The 18,454-nt window shown below is 36.7% G+C and overlaps 2 protein-coding genes across 4 annotated transcripts in view; one reads left to right on the top strand and one right to left on the bottom strand.

Moving 5' to 3' along the window:
• LOC138706197 (uncharacterized) overlaps window positions 1-18,454 on the bottom strand; it is a 120,096-nt gene that overhangs the window by 94,935 nt on the left and 6,707 nt on the right. The window lies entirely within an intron of this gene.
• The window catches only part of LOC138706194 (multiple inositol polyphosphate phosphatase 1-like), a 111,186-nt gene continuing 94,575 nt past the window's right edge, over window positions 1,844-18,454 (top strand). Inside the window, exon 1 of one of the 2 annotated variants that reach the window (XM_069835214.1) lies at window positions 1,844-1,970. In XM_069835214.1, the coding sequence (XP_069691315.1) occupies window positions 1,964-1,970 (7 nt within the window). In that variant the 5' untranslated portion in view covers window positions 1,844-1,963. The remainder of the gene's footprint in view (window positions 1,971-18,454) is intronic. The other variant, XM_069835215.1, reaches the window with a different exon arrangement.

Here is an 18,454-nt window from a genome sequence, read left to right as displayed (position 1 = left end):
TAAGAGAGACGATGATATAAAGTGAGGAAAAGAATATTTAAATCCGTAATAAAATAACGTGAAGTAATGTTCAAACGTTGGTATGAAGTAGGCCTATGTGATTTCCTCTGAAATTTTTGTACAGAAAGGTTCAGATTCTTGTTTTACTAATCGAATGATGTGCTTAAATTTTCTCACATAAGTTCATTAAATTAGTTGGCACAATTATCAAGAGTTCAACGACTCGAGACTGTGGTAAGCGTGATAAGTGATAACGCTATCGCATAATGCAAGTGCCAAAGTTGACTGCAATCAAATCTTTTAATACTCTGTTTTATTCCAAGGACTTCCTGTATCAATCTTGCAACATTTCTCTTCGTATAGTGTGCCAGTCATTCTTAGGGTAACTATATTCACCATTAGATCCGGGGTTTGCACGTTCAAACCCTGCAAACGGTGATGGATTCTTGAGGATAATAATATCCTGAGCACGACTTCCTACGCAAGATAGAGTACGCACATTGCAGACTCCTCCGTATAAACTGTAAACATTTAAGAAGCCTGTTTACGTACTTCCTCACTGCACGCCTTGAAGGTGTCTTTTATTTCTGTTTACAATTTATTTTTCTTGAACTATCAATGAAAGGCTTTCTTTCGAAGAAATTCCCGTAACAATCACAAGACAAGAAATACATACTCAGCCCCGTGGCATGACAATAAATTTCTTCATTAACCATCACGAGAATCGAAATCAGGTCGACTGGTCAGAAAGTACATACGCCATCACAGCGTCAATAAACGAATATAAGATTAATAAACTCTTGTTCTGTGGCACTCTTCATAATCTAAAATAATTATGCATGCGACTTTGCTGCCTTGACAACTCAGTTGGCTTATGATGACTGCGAACCCGGGTTTGAGCCCTGATGATAGCCGAGTCGATTTGTGGTCGACAAAGTCAAGATTCCTGAGGGTTTTTCTCGGAATTTTCCGTTTCCTTCCACCATTCCATAATTCGTTCATTCACAGTTTCCTACTCAAGGGCAGGTCTTCCTCTGCGAACCCAACACTCTCCACTCTTTCCTATTTTCTGCCTTCCCTTTAGTCTCCGCATATGATCCATGTATCTTAATGTCATTATCATCTGATATCTTCTTCTGCTTCGAAATCGTTTCCCGTTCACTATTCCTTCCAGTGCATCTTTTAGTAGGCAGTTTCTTCTCAGTCAGTGACCCAACAATTCCTTTTTCTCTTTTTTACCGGTTTCAGCGTCATTCTTTCTTCACCACTCTCTTCAACACAGCTTCATTTCTTATTCTCTCTGTCCATTTCACACGCGTCCATTCTTCTTCATATCCACATTTCATAGTCGCTTCTCTTCACTTTGTTCTAATGTCCATGTTTCTGCGCCATACAATGCTACACTCCACACAAAGCACTTCACTAGCCTCTGAGCTGGAGTCATCTAAGTTTGGCGAGTACAGTACGTTCCGTATTTTAATGTTCCTGACATCCTGATAACCCTAGAAATGTTCCAAATTCCTTTTATCGTCATTAGAATCATCCTACAATCCCCATACACATTTCTAATTTGTCTCAATGCCCTTGTCACCATTCTATTTTCTAATACCCCTTATAATATTACACATGCGTCCCATGTGCCTGGCATTTCTTAAGATGATAGAAAATCCCATATTTCTTTCAACATTCCCAACATCATTTTAACATCTCCAGACACTTTCTGTTTCTTCTCAACTTCTCTGGCTTCCATTACAAAGCTACTCCAGCATCTCTCTCTCTCATGCTGACAACTTGTAAAAAAACACCGTATGCCTCATCTCGCAGACCCCTGCCCGGACCTCACCTCTACGCGTCCACCGGGTTGTGATGTGACGTAACAATTTCACCTGCCGAAGGCCGTCGCTGCGGACTGTTGTCCAGTGCGCAGGATGACTGAGAAGCAGGTGGAGGATTCTGCGTGAAGATGAATGGTAAGTACGTACAAGCTCAACTAACTGCGCAAGACCGGAAAACGATAGCAGACAACGAATTCGTACTGTGCTGTTTCACTTCATAAATGTAAACCTACCATGTGTTTGAACTTTGAATCAACGTTTTATTAAATTTGGTAATGACGACATAATGAGTCATAACAGAACAGGTACACGCCTTTTTAAAATCTTGTCCGTACCGTTTCTATTATCATACCAATGTAAAGTGGAGGCTCGTGGATAAAAAAGTGTGTGCTATGCTTTATACCATTAAAATCATAAAGGTGAGCCGTTACTATTAAAATATATTTTCTATATTATATTTTAGCCTATTTAAAATTAGATTCCATTTAACCAATTTCGGAAATGGCACCCATAGAACAATTTATTATACAGTTAACAGGTACTTCATGTTGTACAAATTCTAGTTTGTTAGTAGAAACTACATGAACAGCGTTGTAGAAAAACTAGGCTACATAATTTATGCCAGTGGTTCCCAAACTGAGAGGTGGTGTAAAGAGCTGAGGGGCGCGCGAGATGATTTACAAAATGAAACAAAAAACGCTTCATTAACACACACTTACTGTGTGTCCCGAAACATAAACAACATTTAACATAAAAATGAAAATAAAGTTTTAGTAGTTATACACTAAAATAAAAAAATATTTTTATTAATGCGACAAATGTGCTGTTTTTCTGAAAATAGCTCACAAATCTGGGCTCTGTCTTCGATAAATATGTAGTGATATTACTTCCAAGTTCGATGAGATTTCTCGTCTGTTTTGTTGGCAGTCATAGAAGGGAAGCTTATTTTTTGCACAAGTATGAAGTTGGAAATGTTATAAAAAATTGAAAGCTTCTTTGCAAGCTCGAGATATTCATGCATTCTTTTGATCCAAAACTGATCTACACTGTGCGAAAAAGACTACTTTTAATATTCCATCAGTAGGTACGAACATATTTAATTGAATTTTTCCTTCATTATTTTTTTAATTTCAGCTATTTGAACGCAACTGTCTAAAAATGGATTTAGTAGTGGCGTAGCGTCAATGTAAGCTAAAAAGCTTAGCTTCCCCAGTTAATAATAATTTCATAATAAACCTGCAGTTTATGGAGAAAAATATTTATTAATTTTAATAGAATTTATATTTACGCGTTAAATATTGTGATGCTGCAGCTCAGGATGATTTGTGATGCAGCAGTAAACAAGAAGTCTGCACACACCAGCTTCCAAGCAGACTGGTTTCTTCTGTGTAATCCACCCCGCAGATTTTCCATCCCTTTCTAACCAAACTACCCTAGTCGCAAGGCTCGCAAGAAGCTAGCTTTAACATTTAAAATAAGTAGTTCCCGAGTTATCCCTTTTCGTCAGTTGTGTTCACTTGAAGTGTTAGTGTACATTGTGGCTGATATAATAAATAATGAGCGAAATAACAGTTCCTGACACTAATTTACTTGAATTTTTTTTAGGACAATTGTATTATCAAGACTGACTTACGAACAAAAGTGTAATTTAAAAAAAACAAATGACCGACTCCCTCACTGTCAATGAAGGACACAAGCAAAAGACAGACGCATACTTACATAATGATACTAATATTGTGATTTCTCTAAGTATGACAGGGAATGAGCTAATGTTATACGTATACGTGTCTATTTGTTAAGAGATATGTGTAAACCGTGAACTCATATTTTACTACGTCCCATTTGAGATCATGCCTTATTGGTGTTACTTACGACGTTCCAACCAATCTTCGACTGCTGACTTGAAATTGACTAGTATTTATTTTAAGACTGTATTTTTGTAATACGTTTTCTCATATTGCATGAAAGACAACTTGAGTTAGCTTCCCCTGCTCAAAATTTCATGCTACGCCAAGTACAGGTATATCGGTGATTGTACCTTCCAGAAAATATCCAAAAAGCTCTTGTTTAGGAGGACCGTTTTTGCAAAACTTGCTAACAGAAAAAACTAAATTTTACAGGAGAGACAAAACACTGCAGTAAGCAAATTTTTACTGTAACTCTCACTTAGCAGAAAGCAAGTTTTGAAAAAACGATCACACTTTGACACACTACAATGAAGAGAAATAACCCAATTTTACTAAGACGCCTTTAACATCATGTAGAGGCCTGCCTTGTGTTAACGAATCCATCAAAATCTCAATTTTGTAAATTTTGCAGTTAGCAAGTTTTGCAAAAACTGTCATTGTGCAAACTTAATTGCATGTTCGCGAAACAAACTCAGTATTTATCTATCATTTATAATTAAATTTTCCATGATTTTTTTAATGCACTGGAATGCATTACATTCCTTATATCAAGTGATGTCGACCAGAAATAAAATTTCTTTAAAAATACTTTGATTTTATCCCTGATTGTTATTAGGGCCTATGTTAACATATCGACCTTGCAAACTATTATTCAAAGTGTTTTAAATGCTCGAAAATATCAGCAAAGTAGGCTACTTGAAATTATGTTCATGTAATATTTCGTAATATTGTTGCACTAATTTTGAGTAAAATAATCGTTATTTCCAATTTTACAGTGATTTATATTTTTCGAATGGGGTTAAGTACCCTACCAGTTCGGTAGTGGGGGTCGCATACAGAAGTCTCGCCCAAAGTGGATCGCGCCTTCCAAAAGCCTGGAAGCCACTGCTCTATGTAGAACACAACATAGTATTGTTGATCGTGGCTACGAATCTCTCAACGCATTAATGCGGTTATGGAACAAGGGATATGGAAATAATGAAAAAAAACTGGAGAAAACTTAACCAGGTAATCAGCCCATGTGGGAATCAAACCCACGCCCAAGTGCATAGCTGAATCAGTAGACAGACATATCTACATACAAACTGAGCTATGCCGATGGCTCAACAACGTTAACGGTAACATCTGTTCTCAATGTTTATTAACTTTTTGCTTAACTTAAAGTGAGGGTCACATAAGAACAATTCCTAAACAGCAAATATTGCCGTCTTGTCAGTGTTGCCAACTGTTACCAGATATCAAACGATCCTTCGTACTAAATGAGTTATTTACTTACCATACTTTATGTTGGAAGGTTATTCTAAATAATTCTATAATTTGTAACATATTTCGTAGGCAAACTATAAGAGAAAGGGATCAACATGTCAAGTATTTTGTCTGGCAATACGAAATTCTTTGGTTTGATTAAACAATTGACTCACGAGACCTGACTTAAAATGTTTGACCATATGAAAGTATTAGTACTAACTCCGAAAACTTACCTGACTATAGTCTTGAATTATAACCACAATGCAACATATAAAATAACTACATTATGTATTAATAATAATACTGATAATAATTAATTATTAGTAATCTTCAAATTTCACTAGCTTACAGTAACAGGCTCAGAAATCTAGTATAATTTCAATTTCATGGAACTCCAGTATCGAATATGTAGTAATGGGGGAATGTTATGCCATAATAATGGAATAAGGGTCAAAATAATGGAATGACGTTGATATCTAACGTAGGGAAACGGAAAATCCCCGAGGAAAGCATGACTGCGATCTTATCCGCCACAAGATTCGCTAAGGATTTATAAATGAAAAATCCCAGGCCTTATCGAGGCTTCAGTTCTAGATCACTGTTATGGACCCATTTGCTACCCTCAAACTTGATCGTATGCGAAAAAAGCCAGTCAATTTTGCCTGGAGCACTATCATTCATAAATATACGGCATGGATCCCCAAATTCACATTCCTATCAAAAAAAAAAAAACCGTGCCATTAATTTTTATCGCCCTTAAAAAATCCACCACATTAAAACCGAGAGCCTCGAATATAATAGTAAGCACGGTAGCTATTCGACCAAGGATGACTGTATATTATAACATACAGGGACATCATTTTATTTTCACTTCAATTTTTATTGTGCCTAAGTCTTTGAATGTACTTCACTCCCACCTCCTCTACTAGTAAACTTCCAACCTTCCTGAACACAGAACCAAGGCCTGGTATACAGTCAAAGTCTCCTTACGGTCTAGTAAACAGTACTGAGTTAGTGAATATAGTACGTTCCAGAAATATGTTCGCGTTTTTCAGTGACAAAAGAGCTTTCATATTGAATCGTATTTTCGCACAGGTATTGTCGTCCGTTTGCCTACGTCGCATCCCGGTTTCCTCCACCCGCTTCTGCTCTCCTCCTATAAAGGCTAGTGCTGGGCTGTCTTAGCTCTTATCTGAAAACATTAATTTCTGTTAGGAATTGGACGTCTATGTAATATTATACAACTGTTTAAAATAACTTAAATAAAAGGGTCTCCTTAAGACATTATGTGTAACGTGATTTCCCTCCTTCCTACGACCCTACGATAAAACTACTTGGACGGACAGTAGATAGCATGTCTGAGTAATTTTATCTTTTCAGATCGGACAGAAGTGAAGATTGAATTTACAGTACGTAAGGTACTCGTTCATAGAGTAGGTACACAATTATTTCAACATGAGTTACTAGTACGAAGGATGAAACTGGTAATTGGAATTAGATGCAATAGTCTATAGTGCGATAATATGCACAAAAGAACTGAAGTCTGTATCGAAATGAACGGCCACCATTTTCAAAAATGTGTTTATATATCCATATTATGATTATTTTTCAATTTAACTTCACTCTCTAAATTGTAAGCTAATGTGCTGTAGACAGTATAATATACACTGCATAATGGATACGTCCGGATGGATAGTTCAGTTCGTGAGTAAAATATTTATTGTTAATACAGTACTGTATTTTGATTAAACAAAAACCTAATGAAAATTATCAAACTCAAAATCCTAGATATTTCCTAGTTTACGTAAATGGATGATCAACTTTTCTTCCCTCCTATACCTAGTAAAGTGATTTGTTTGTATTTTTCCGCCAGTGTCATCGAACTCCAGTCGTGGAATGGGGTAGCAAACGGTGTTTCCGGTTCTCAACCGTTAATCCAAAGGTATAGTCAGGTTAATATTAGAAATGTTAGTAAAAATAAAATGATGTCCCTGTATAACTAGGCCTACAATATTCATTGAAACTATTTCTTGGGCAGTATTTATTTTAACTGCCATTCATGACAAAAAGTTATGTAAAATCAGAATGTTATAAAACTCGGGCAAACAATTGAGTTAGAATTTTACAAGTGCTTAATAAGTTGATAACAGTCAACCCTAACTGAATAGTCAACATGCAAATAACCAACAGTTTCTCAGCAAAGACAGAGTTTGATAACTTGACACAATGACAATGAGACAGACACATTTTTTCCTTTGCTGTTCAAATGTATTGTGTAAGCTGGGACCATAGGGAGAACGCATTAGCTGGTGAAATCACTGGAACTACCGGGACAGTGGGTCATGGCTGAAAACGCTGCAGAACTGGACTTGATTCCAGCTTTCAAGGATTGTATCACTCTGGTTCCATGCGTTAGCACTGAATGCATGTAGTCAGATAATTCTTCCCTTAAGAACTAATTATTTACCAAAGGTATCCCATTACAAGTCTTTAGGGAATGTTAATTCTCACACTTCAGGAGACATTTTGCCACTGAGTAGCAGTAGTGATGTCAGTCGTACATGCTGACCGCTTTTGCTTCTAAGGGAATATTCTGGTACAGACCGATTATTTAGTCCTGATAGCTCAGCGACGCGAAAGTGGGGAGAGTTCCGGAGGAGAGATAGGAGCGAGTCGTCAGTAAAGAAATGCAGTACAGCTTAACTGTACTGGAAACACAACGCTCTACCGCTTGCGTGACATCCGATCGCTCTGAAAGCAAACGACAGACTAACCTGAACACCCCTTGGCGTAACTTAATGGTCTCACCTGACCCAGGCGCACATTGTCGGCGACTATCAGGACTAAATAATCGTACTGTACTAATTTTTGTTGGAGGCTGCGTGAATCCCAAGGTCATAGAAATAAAAAAAATCAGATTCATGGAAAAAAATCATGACACCATAGGTAAAATTGAACCCGCAATCTTCCGGCTAGTAGCGCGACACCTTAGCCGCAACGCTACTGCGATCCAGCTTTTATGTTCAATTAATAATGCTTCCAAAATAGGGTCACTCACCGTTACAGTAAACGGTACAGTGATAATGAACCAGGTCCTTCGTTGAGACTCTCAAGTAGTAGTGTTAGATTCCCGGCAGCCTAGCAGTAGCGTTATGCTGACCACATAAACAGAGCTTGTCTTGGCTTGGCTTTTCGTGAGCAGGACGGGGGACGGATCCTTTCGCTTAGGCTTGCTTTAGCTCACTGTGTGCCAAATGTGCCTATATGCGATGATGGTCTAAGTCCGACAGGTGGCCTAGGAGGCATTAGTGAATCCAATGCTGACAGTGGGTCATCCTGGGTCAGTTCTGATAAAGCCAAGTCGAATCTAAGCGAATACCGCTACTTTGGCTTTTCACAATCATCACAGAAATGAGGAATTTATAGGCTAAATCAATACTCAAGGTGGATGATGAATGATGATGATAATGATGATGATGATGATGGTAGTGGTTTTTTTAACTGAAGTGACGATAAAGCGATTACACTCATCTTCCTATACAGTATTAGTAAACAGAAGCTTCACCGACCATAGGAACAGGAAGTATTACCTGACTATTCTGTTTATGGAACGGCACTTGCTTGTACTAATAAACAACGCGCCGCTGTTACGTCACTCATCACTCTCTTATTCTATACTGAATTCCAGATAAGAAAAATACTGAGGTAAACAAAAGAGTGGAGTTTTACCAACTCCTATACCATCGCATCAAATCATACGTGTTCCCCTACAACCCGGAAAAACCTCAACTAGGTAACTTGTCCCAACCAGGATTTAAACCCGGGCCCGATAGCTTCACTGTCAGACGTGCTAACCGTTACTCCACAGGGGTGAACAAAATAGATCGGGAAAAAAAAATAATTTTCCTGATACGAATCATCTTGCCTCCCCTAATGATGAGGTCGATATTGAACTCCGAAACGTTCGATATTTCACCATTTACCCTATAACATGGTACAATTACTCAAAATCTTTCACTACTTCGGATTGGTTTACTCACAGTACATGCTGAGTAGTACTGAGTTTTTTCAATTTTCGAGATTTTCTCAATAAACAACTTATTTTTAACAGCTAAATAATATGAAGTTAAAAAAAAAAAACTTATTGAGACGTAACGATGTATACAGTTTGACAGGCATAACGAAGACAAAGATTCTTCTGCATACATGCTCTAAGTACCAATGCACTTCTAAATCATATCACTGGAAAACAGTATAGTCTGCTTTCAGGCTCTTCCTGTTTACGCGTTTCAGGAAAAAAAATGACGTGGATAAGATGTTGAAACTTACTGTTGGAATAGGGATTGCTAGCGCACCTACTGTACTATCTGGGGAATATGAAGTTTGACGCGGAAGCAGGATCATCAGAGCTCACTCGGACATAACTAGGAAAATAAAGCAGGATGACATAACTTCCGTTGTTGGGCGAGAGGGCGGCTGTGCATAATGACGTGTGAGATATCGACCACAGACTGCGCATTCCATGCCTCGAGAACAATCCACGTCCCACCGCAGTGCATTGCATAATGTTATCCATACATCGGCTCATCCCCAATATATCGATACCGTAGGCGTAGGCAAAACATCAATCCATTCTTATGAGTCTTTAATCTTTACATTCACCTATCCAATTATGCGCCCTTAATCCATTAATCAAACTAATTACGAATGCATTCATTAATCTACTAATCAATACATATGTTTTATATTACTATTCATCCACCCAACCATCCGCCTTCAATCCCTTAATAAAGCTAACAACGAATCCAATCATCAATACGTTTATTAGTCTATTTATGCAATTATTAATCCGCCTTCAATCCATTAATCAAGCTAACTACGAATCCATTCATCAATACATCTATTAATAGTCCATTCATGCGCCTTAAATCCACTAATAAAGCTATCTATGAATCCATTCATAAATACATCTATTAATGAGTCCATTCATGCGCCTTCAATCCACTAATCAATCTAACTACGAATCCATTCATAAATACATCTATTAGTCCATTCATGCAACTAATCATGCGTCTTCAATCCCTTAATGAAGCTAACCACTAATTCATTAATCCGTATATTTATTAGTCCATTAATGCAACTAATCATGCTTCTTCAATCCCTTAATGAAGCTAATCACGAATTCATTAATCAGTACATTTATTAGTCCATTCATGCAAATAATCATCCGCCTTTAATCTCTTAATCAAGCTAACTACGAATTCATTCATCAATACATGTAGCCTATTAGTCCATTCATGCAGTTGATCATCCGTCTTCAATCCGTTAATCAAGCTAACTACGAATCCATTCATCAATACATCTAGCCTATTAGTCCATTCATGCAGCTGATCATCCGCCTTCAATTCGTTAATCAAGCTAACTACGAATCCATTCATCAATACATCTAGCCTATTAGTCCATTCATGCAGCTGATCATCCGCCTTCAATCCGTTAATCAAGCTAACTATGAATCCATTCATCAATACATCTAGCCTATTAGTCCATTCATGCTGCTGATCATCCGCCTTCAATCCGTTAATCAAGCTAACTACGAATCCATTCATCAATACATCTAGCCTATTAGTCCATTCATGCAGCTGATCATCCGCCTTCAATCCGTTAATCAAGCTAACTACGAATCCATTCATCAATACATCTAGCCTATTAGTCCATTCATGCAGCTGATCATCCGCCTTCAATCCGTTAATCAAACTAACTACGAATCCATTCATCAATACATCTAGCCTATTAGTCCATTCATGCAGCTGATCATCCGCCTTCAATACACTAATCAAGGTAACACGAATTCATTCATCAATACATCTATTTCGCGTAAATGTTTTCGTCCTTTTCATAATAGGGAAGCTGAATACAAAATTGAACTGTAAAGAATCAAGTCGTTAGAAGAGGTGTGATTTGTAACAAGTGTTGTGAAAAGTGCGAAAGAATAGGCTAATGTAATTTTGTATATACATTATTCATATGAGGCCTCGCCGTCCTCATTGAACAATCAAGACTACCTATGTAAGTAGTGTTAAAAATTGAAAGAAAAATCTGTACGAAGCAACTAAGGGGCATTCACAACATATTTTTAGCTTCAGAATACTAGCCATTTAAATAAATGATACTTCTGAATAGTTTGTTCTCTATTTGTAATATCCTTTTACCATTAAAGCTAAGGAAGGAAAATATTTTACAAATAATTTCTAATTAAACTCTGAAAATATTGAGAATAGGACCCATGTTTATACGACATTTTCTGCTCAAAATGTCTTCGGAAACAAGCTCCGTAAGTGGTGGTAACTTCTCCTAAATCGCCATCTATATTTCTGTAAATAAAACACGTTACTCTTTTGTTTTACTTTCTGTAGTTCCTCTCCGTTTTTTAAGGACCATGCAATATCAAATTTCAAATCTTGATGAATATGAAACCACTTTCTCTAGGATAATTTAGTACATATTTCAAAACCATCGACAGAGGAACAGTTTCATATTAATCACAACATGGATATCGATTTTGCATGATCTTTAAAACACACAAAGAGGAACTTACATGTTTCACTTACATTAATACTGAATTTGTTATTCTTCATACAGCACTTAGTTATGTTAGTACATATAAGCCTAATGTTAATATTTTGACATCTTAAAAATGTCTATTCTATGTACTTCTCCCATATTTCTTATCAATATAGTATGATGTACAGTAAGTATTGCATATATGATGGAAATTTTTACACTAGGTTGCTCATGTGATCTGATATTTATTACCACTTTGAACTTGTTTCTTACAACGGTGAACAGACATTATCAAGAAAGTTATGTCACAGACAACTCAAATATATTAGATAACTTCCAACATTATACATACTTAAATAAAACAGTCCAATGTTCATTAGAGTTATTGATTTGACCTTGGTTATGCCGAAGATGTAGGGTGATCGTGTGTATATGGAGAGGTAGTTCGAGATGGATTCATATCCAGTTGTTTTGGGTATGAGGCAAAATGAACCCGACAAAATAGGCGACTCTTCAAGGTTTGTTCGTACCACAGTCTGTCACACACATTACAAATGTGACCAAATAAAATGTTTATGATAATACTGTTAATGAAAAGGTTATCTATAACACTGTCTTTCTCTAACTTTTTAAGTTGGTTATTTAACGACGCTGTATCAACTACTAGGTTATTTAGCGTCGATTCTCTAACTTTGGTGACATTAGGGCCTATAGTTTGCACATTTACAGTTGATGTAGATGCAGAGCTGCTGCTGAATGGCTGAACAAAAATCAACACGGTTTCAAACCAAGATACTCTTGCGAAAGTCAAATCACATCATTAATATAAGATTTATCCGATGAAGTTGATGGGGGGGGGGGAGTTGTGATAGATTTCGCTAAAGCTTTCGACGTAGTGCCTCACGAGAAACTTCTAGAGAAACTAAGCAGGCTTCCAATAGATAATCTAGTAGTAAGATGGATATATAAATTCTTAGAAAACAGGACCCAAAGGTCAGATTAGGAAAAGAAATATCAGAACTAGCAAATGTAACATCAGGCGTTCCTCAAGGGGCGGTTCTTGCACCTCTATTGTTTCTTTTATATATACATATATACACGATATAATTAGAAATACTACTTCTCAGGTAAGGTTATTCGCGGACGACTGTATAATATATAGAAAAATTAGTGATGAATCCAATATCGTCGCCTTACAAAACGATCTTAACATTATTGAAATCTGGGCGACAGAAAATAAAATGAAAATCAATGAGAGTAAAAGTAAGTCAATATCCTTCTGTAGAACGCATAAAGAAATTTGTCTCAAATATCAGCTGAATGGTACACCAGTGCCGCAGGTGAACATTTGTAAATACCTAGGTATATATTTAAGTAAGAAACCAGACTGGGAGGAGTAAGTGACTAATACTACAAGGAAAGCCTGGAAAGCATACATTTCTCTATGCGTATTCTTAAGAAAGTTAACCGAAGGTCAAAAGAATTAGCGTACAAAACCCTTGTTTGCCCAATTATGGAATATGGAGCAGAAGGTTGGAATCGGTAAAGACAAAACCAAATCGATTCAATATAAAAGGTCCAACGCAGGGCTGCAAAATATGTCAAAATGGGAAATGGACATGGTGAAGAGATGGTAAAAGACAGAGTGGGAATTTCTCAAATCAAGGCGACGAAAAACCAATCTTAGTGCATTGTTTAAGGCATAAATGGGACACAAAGTATGGACCGACATCATTGCTAGGTTAGTGACACCATCATACTTACATAGGGCTGATCATATTAGGAAGTTTAAATGCAGAAAACAAAGAACGGACGTGGCAAAATTTTCCTTTGTTAACCGCATAATAGTAGACTGGAACAGTTTACCTGCGGCAATCTTTCAGGGTGGTCCTCTCAAAATCAATACATTTAAGGGAAGGTTAAGAAGATTAGACTGAAAATTTAATTGTAGGTGCAGTGTAATTATCTAAGTTGTGTCATGTAATTAAGTTGATATGTAATGAATTAAGTTGATATGTAATTAATTAAGGTGACTTGTAATTACTTAAGTTGATAATAGTTAGATTTAATAGAAGTACGGTACTTATAAGTTAGCATAGTTTTTATTTATAGTCATAGATTTATTGCATTTATTTATTTATAGTTAGAATTAAATGTACGTTTATTTTATTTTTATTGCTGTATTTATTACTGTTATTATTGTATATTATATATCACTGCCACAGGGTGTATACCCAATTGTAGTGTTAATACATACATACATACATACATACATACATACATACATACATACATACATACATACATACATACATACATACATACATACATACATATCAGGGGCGGCCCGTCCATAAGAGCTGCGGAGCTGCAGCACTCCCTGCTTTGACAGGAAAATAATAATATTTGTTTTAATTTGTAGAAGAATTGTTACAGCTTTTATTGGTAAATTGCTTTATATTTCATCTGGCCGGGAATATGTACTATTATCTTATGCATTATCTTTCTGCGCGTCTACTGTATTGGAATTGACACTGCATTCAAAGTCGTCCTGGGATCTGCAGGGTGGGCAACTCATAGAGAATGTGTCTTGCATGGTCAGGGGGTTGAGAGGTGAAGGGAAGCAGAGGGAAACTGCCGCTGTTTAAAACCCATATCTCGCTGCAGTGGCTTGCAGAGCCAGGCCATAAGGGAAGGTCTTTCCTCCACTCCTACATCGCTATTGTAATACTACGTCAAATGGATTCTCTATTCCCTTGAAACTTAATGACAATATTTTTATTTTCTCTTCACATACTTATTGTTGTAGAATCTTATCTAGTTAACATAATGCAATTAATATTTTTTGCCTTATTATTACGTATATATCCAGCCTCCAGTATAATCTTAGGATTTGCCTTAACTCAAAATGATTGCACGAGTAGAATCCTTTTGTTATAGCACGTAAAATACGAAAGAGACTTCTTTCCAGTTTTAGAACATTGTTGACCATCAGTATATCTGAGTGTTGCTTTGATGTGACGTCTTAGTACCGTAACTTAACCAGTGCAAATGTGCAAGCGTAAGTGTGTGTGAATTACAGAATATTAATTTTATTTTTCTTAACTTTCCCTCGTGGAGAAGATTGATGTAATGAAGTGAAATTACAGGGTCGTCTGTTACCCGACTTAAATCTTACTCAAGCTTCATCCAACTGAAATAGTGCATATATGTAAGAAAGTATAACAATGAAATTTATGCTAAGCATTTGTGGTTACTTGGATGTTAACAAAAAAAAATCTGTATTTTGTTTTCCTTGCCTCCTCTTCGATGGTGATACTGCATAGACTAGGAGTGGTGTGACAGATTTAGGATATTTTCCCCTAAAAATTGAAAAGCACGAATCTTCGCAATCTCACCTGAAAATGTTGTTTCATTGGCTATGTTAGGAAAAACTAATATTGCTGCGCAACTAAGTGAGCTGACAGAACAAACATTCTCAAACATAATCAAGAAATGAAAAAAAAAATCGTGAAATTATTTTAAAAAATATTGATTGTATCAAATTTTGTGGCCAATATGAACTTCCCCTTAGGGGACATGATGAAAAAACCATTCGAAGAACTCTGGTGTATTTCGTGAGTAATCTAAACGAGTCTCTCAAAAATCATTTGGAACATGCCACTGTTTAAAGGTAATTCTAAAACAATTCAGGATGAACTGGTAGATTGCATGTTGAGTGTCTGCTGATTTGAAATTCAGACTGAAATCGATGGTATTAGCTTTTTTTAGCGATTATGGCAAATAATGCCACAGACATCTCCCAACTAAGTCAGGAAATTTTGATTTTTCGATATGTAGTGCATTTATTTTTGTCCTATACTTATTAGTAATGATATCAAGAAGTAAAATTTGTATGTACCAAAATCTACTGCAGCTCCCCCAATCCACAAGTTCACGAGCCGCCACTGATACATAGATACAATTTATACATACAAATATTATATATATATATATTAATATTTAAATTACTTATTCTAAATATATATTTCTAATTATATGTTATAACTTTTAATATAGCGATCGGTACTTCGAAATCATGTCATTATAAACGTTTAGTCCATAATTCTGTATTTTTTTCAGCAGTTGTGACGTCTTTTGTATTTTCAAATAAAATATACTTATTTCTACCTGTAAGGTTTTTTTCTTGTAGAAGGAATTTAATACGGTAGTTTATATTTTAGAAATTTTCCAATTGAATTGTTATAGACATCGCAATGACTTAACGTTGTCCAAACTGTCCCAGCTTTAGTAATAACCAGACATCGAGATTTTGGACCCGATAGAATAAGTTTACTACGTCCGTACTATAGGCAGCTTTTTCATTGTGTTGGAGTCGGCAGAAGAGGAGACATGTGTACATGAAACCAAGTTCAGTCCAGTCTGCTGGTACTGTACAGTGACGTTCCAGAAAAAGGCAACTAATTTATCAAACATTAAAATAAAATGATTGTTAGAGGAGAAAAAATCTATAGGACCAAAAAATTCATCTTTACAAAGATTAAAATAAAAAACCTATCATGCGAAATTTTCAAAATTAATTAAGTTAATATGCATTTCCTTTCGGCTTCTGTCATAAGCACAAGTGCAATACTTACTCAACATACATAATAATTCTACACAACATACACAACTTATGAAGTACAATACATGGTACTGTTACAATGTAGCCTACTACAACACACATTCTGAAGGTCTCAAAACTAAACTTTCTTCGGTAGTCGGCAAGACAAAGTTTATATTGGGAGAAGCTCCGCTCTACATCACATGATGTAATGGATTTATTTTAGTAGGTTATTTTACGACGCTTTATCAACATCTTACGTGATTTAGCATGTGAATGAGATGAAGATGATAATGCCAGTGAAATGAGTCCGGGGTCCAGCACCGAACGTTATCCAGCATTTGTTCATATTGGGTTGAGGGGAAAAGCCCAGAAATAACCTCAACCAGGTAACTTGCCCCGACCGGGAATCGAACTCGGGCCACCTGGTTTCGCGGACAGACGAGCTAACCATTACTCCACAGGTGTGGATGATGTAATTAATGCAAAACGAAAACACACTAAGTCATTGAAATCTATCTTCGCTACCCCAGCAGTGTCCGTAGACTTCTTCCCTGCTACCATGTCTTTTATGTCACAGAATATCGCATATATTCTTAGACTAATCACATAAATAACCACATGCACAGATCAAAACTAGACTACTAGCTATCTTCTGTCCTCTCTTCTGATAAAGTGAACTAGGTGTACGGGACTGTTTTTATTGTCAGAACAGTACCTCCTCTCCCTGCCTTACGAGTATGATTGAGTAAATAAAGCACATGGGACGACAGGTAGGTCGCTACCATCACTGCCCCCACCCACTACAGTCCAGCTATCCAACTTGAAATCGCACTGTTTTCATCTATCGGGTCTAAAGTCTCTAAGCCTGGTAATAACTTAGTACGTACGAAACTTCCAACCAGTCACCGACAGACAGTGCAGTGAAGCAGTGGATAGTTTCGATAGATGGAAAAGGTAAACAAACCCTCGCCTGTTCTCTCCACTTCCACCCAATACTCTGCTATCAGTTAACCTATATCTCTACGACTGGGACCTGAATTTCGAAGTCTACTCATTGAATAGACAATAGAATGACATGAACAAACGGCGACCACTGATGAATGAAAAATCCTTTAAAATAATAGTAAAAGATGCTTTGAGAGTTCGGATCATACTAGCAATTCTTCATACTATGGCAGAGCACAAGTTGAATGTTGGTGAAATGACATTGATTGATGTTCGTTAATTGAAGTTGAAATTAAGTAGTAACCTACTTTATGGGTGTTGAATGTAGAGAGAGTGACAATGAGTGTTGTAGTATATTTGAATCAAAGAAGAAATCTCGATTCTGTCTTTCTAAATTGGACTACTTACATTGAACAAACATAAACCGTATTACAATAAATTTTTGTAAACGCAATTCAGCATGTTATGTTGTGTCAAATTGGGCATGAATTTTTAAACTTCTGAATAATATCTTTTTTCAAAATCTTGCAACCCTACTGGAATTGAAACATGTTTCTATGAACCTATATTTCAATAAAATTAAGACTAAGTAAGTAGTCCTTTACTATTCCTAGTTAATCCTAGATGACTCTGTCCTTGAGCTTTGTGAGGTGCATCACGTTTCGGCGTAATAATGATATTGTTTCATAAGGCAAAACAACACATCTTCCATGTAAATTCGCACGTCTGTCAGGGCTATTCCTTCTAGGGAAATACGTTCGGTCGTTGGGTTAACTACTGCTGCGTCCGTGACTTGGTAAACGCTTGCCGCTCACGATACGTGGAATCTGGCCTTCATTTGTTTCGCTAAAGCTCGGTACTGAATTCTTCCAGAAACTCCGGTTGGGAATGCTTTTGAATTTCCCCGTTAGGCTGATGTACTAGCCAACGCTATGAAAGATGGAAATTATAAACGGTTTTACTAGAAATATTATTTTGATTCCGTATGCTTCCAGAATAAATTTTCGCCGCAATTTCTTTTGTTATGAATGAATAAAGGAGAAAATCGGAGGCGAAACATTGAAAGCTAGGCGACCGCGCGTCCTTTTAAGGGAATTTGGAGCGGTGAGGAAAATATATGTGAGCTCCAAGCCTGTTGGTGACTTATCTCGCACAGTTTTCACTTTTTATAACTATCGGTTCGAATACCAACTCACTATTAAGGTTGTCACAAGGTACTGAGCTTGACTCAAATTCCAGCGAGAATCATATTATTTACTAACAGACAGCATTGGGGTAGTCCGACCCTGATGTTGTTAGAGCATGATGTGTAGTGTTTTGTAAAGCGCTTGCTCCCCAACATGTATTCTACA

This window comes from Periplaneta americana, chromosome 9, assembly GCF_040183065.1.
Source record: "Periplaneta americana isolate PAMFEO1 chromosome 9, P.americana_PAMFEO1_priV1, whole genome shotgun sequence".
Lineage (NCBI taxonomy): Eukaryota > Metazoa > Arthropoda > Insecta > Blattodea > Blattidae > Periplaneta > Periplaneta americana.
Note: the sequence above shows the minus strand (reverse complement) of the source record. Positions and strands in the feature narration are given on the sequence as shown.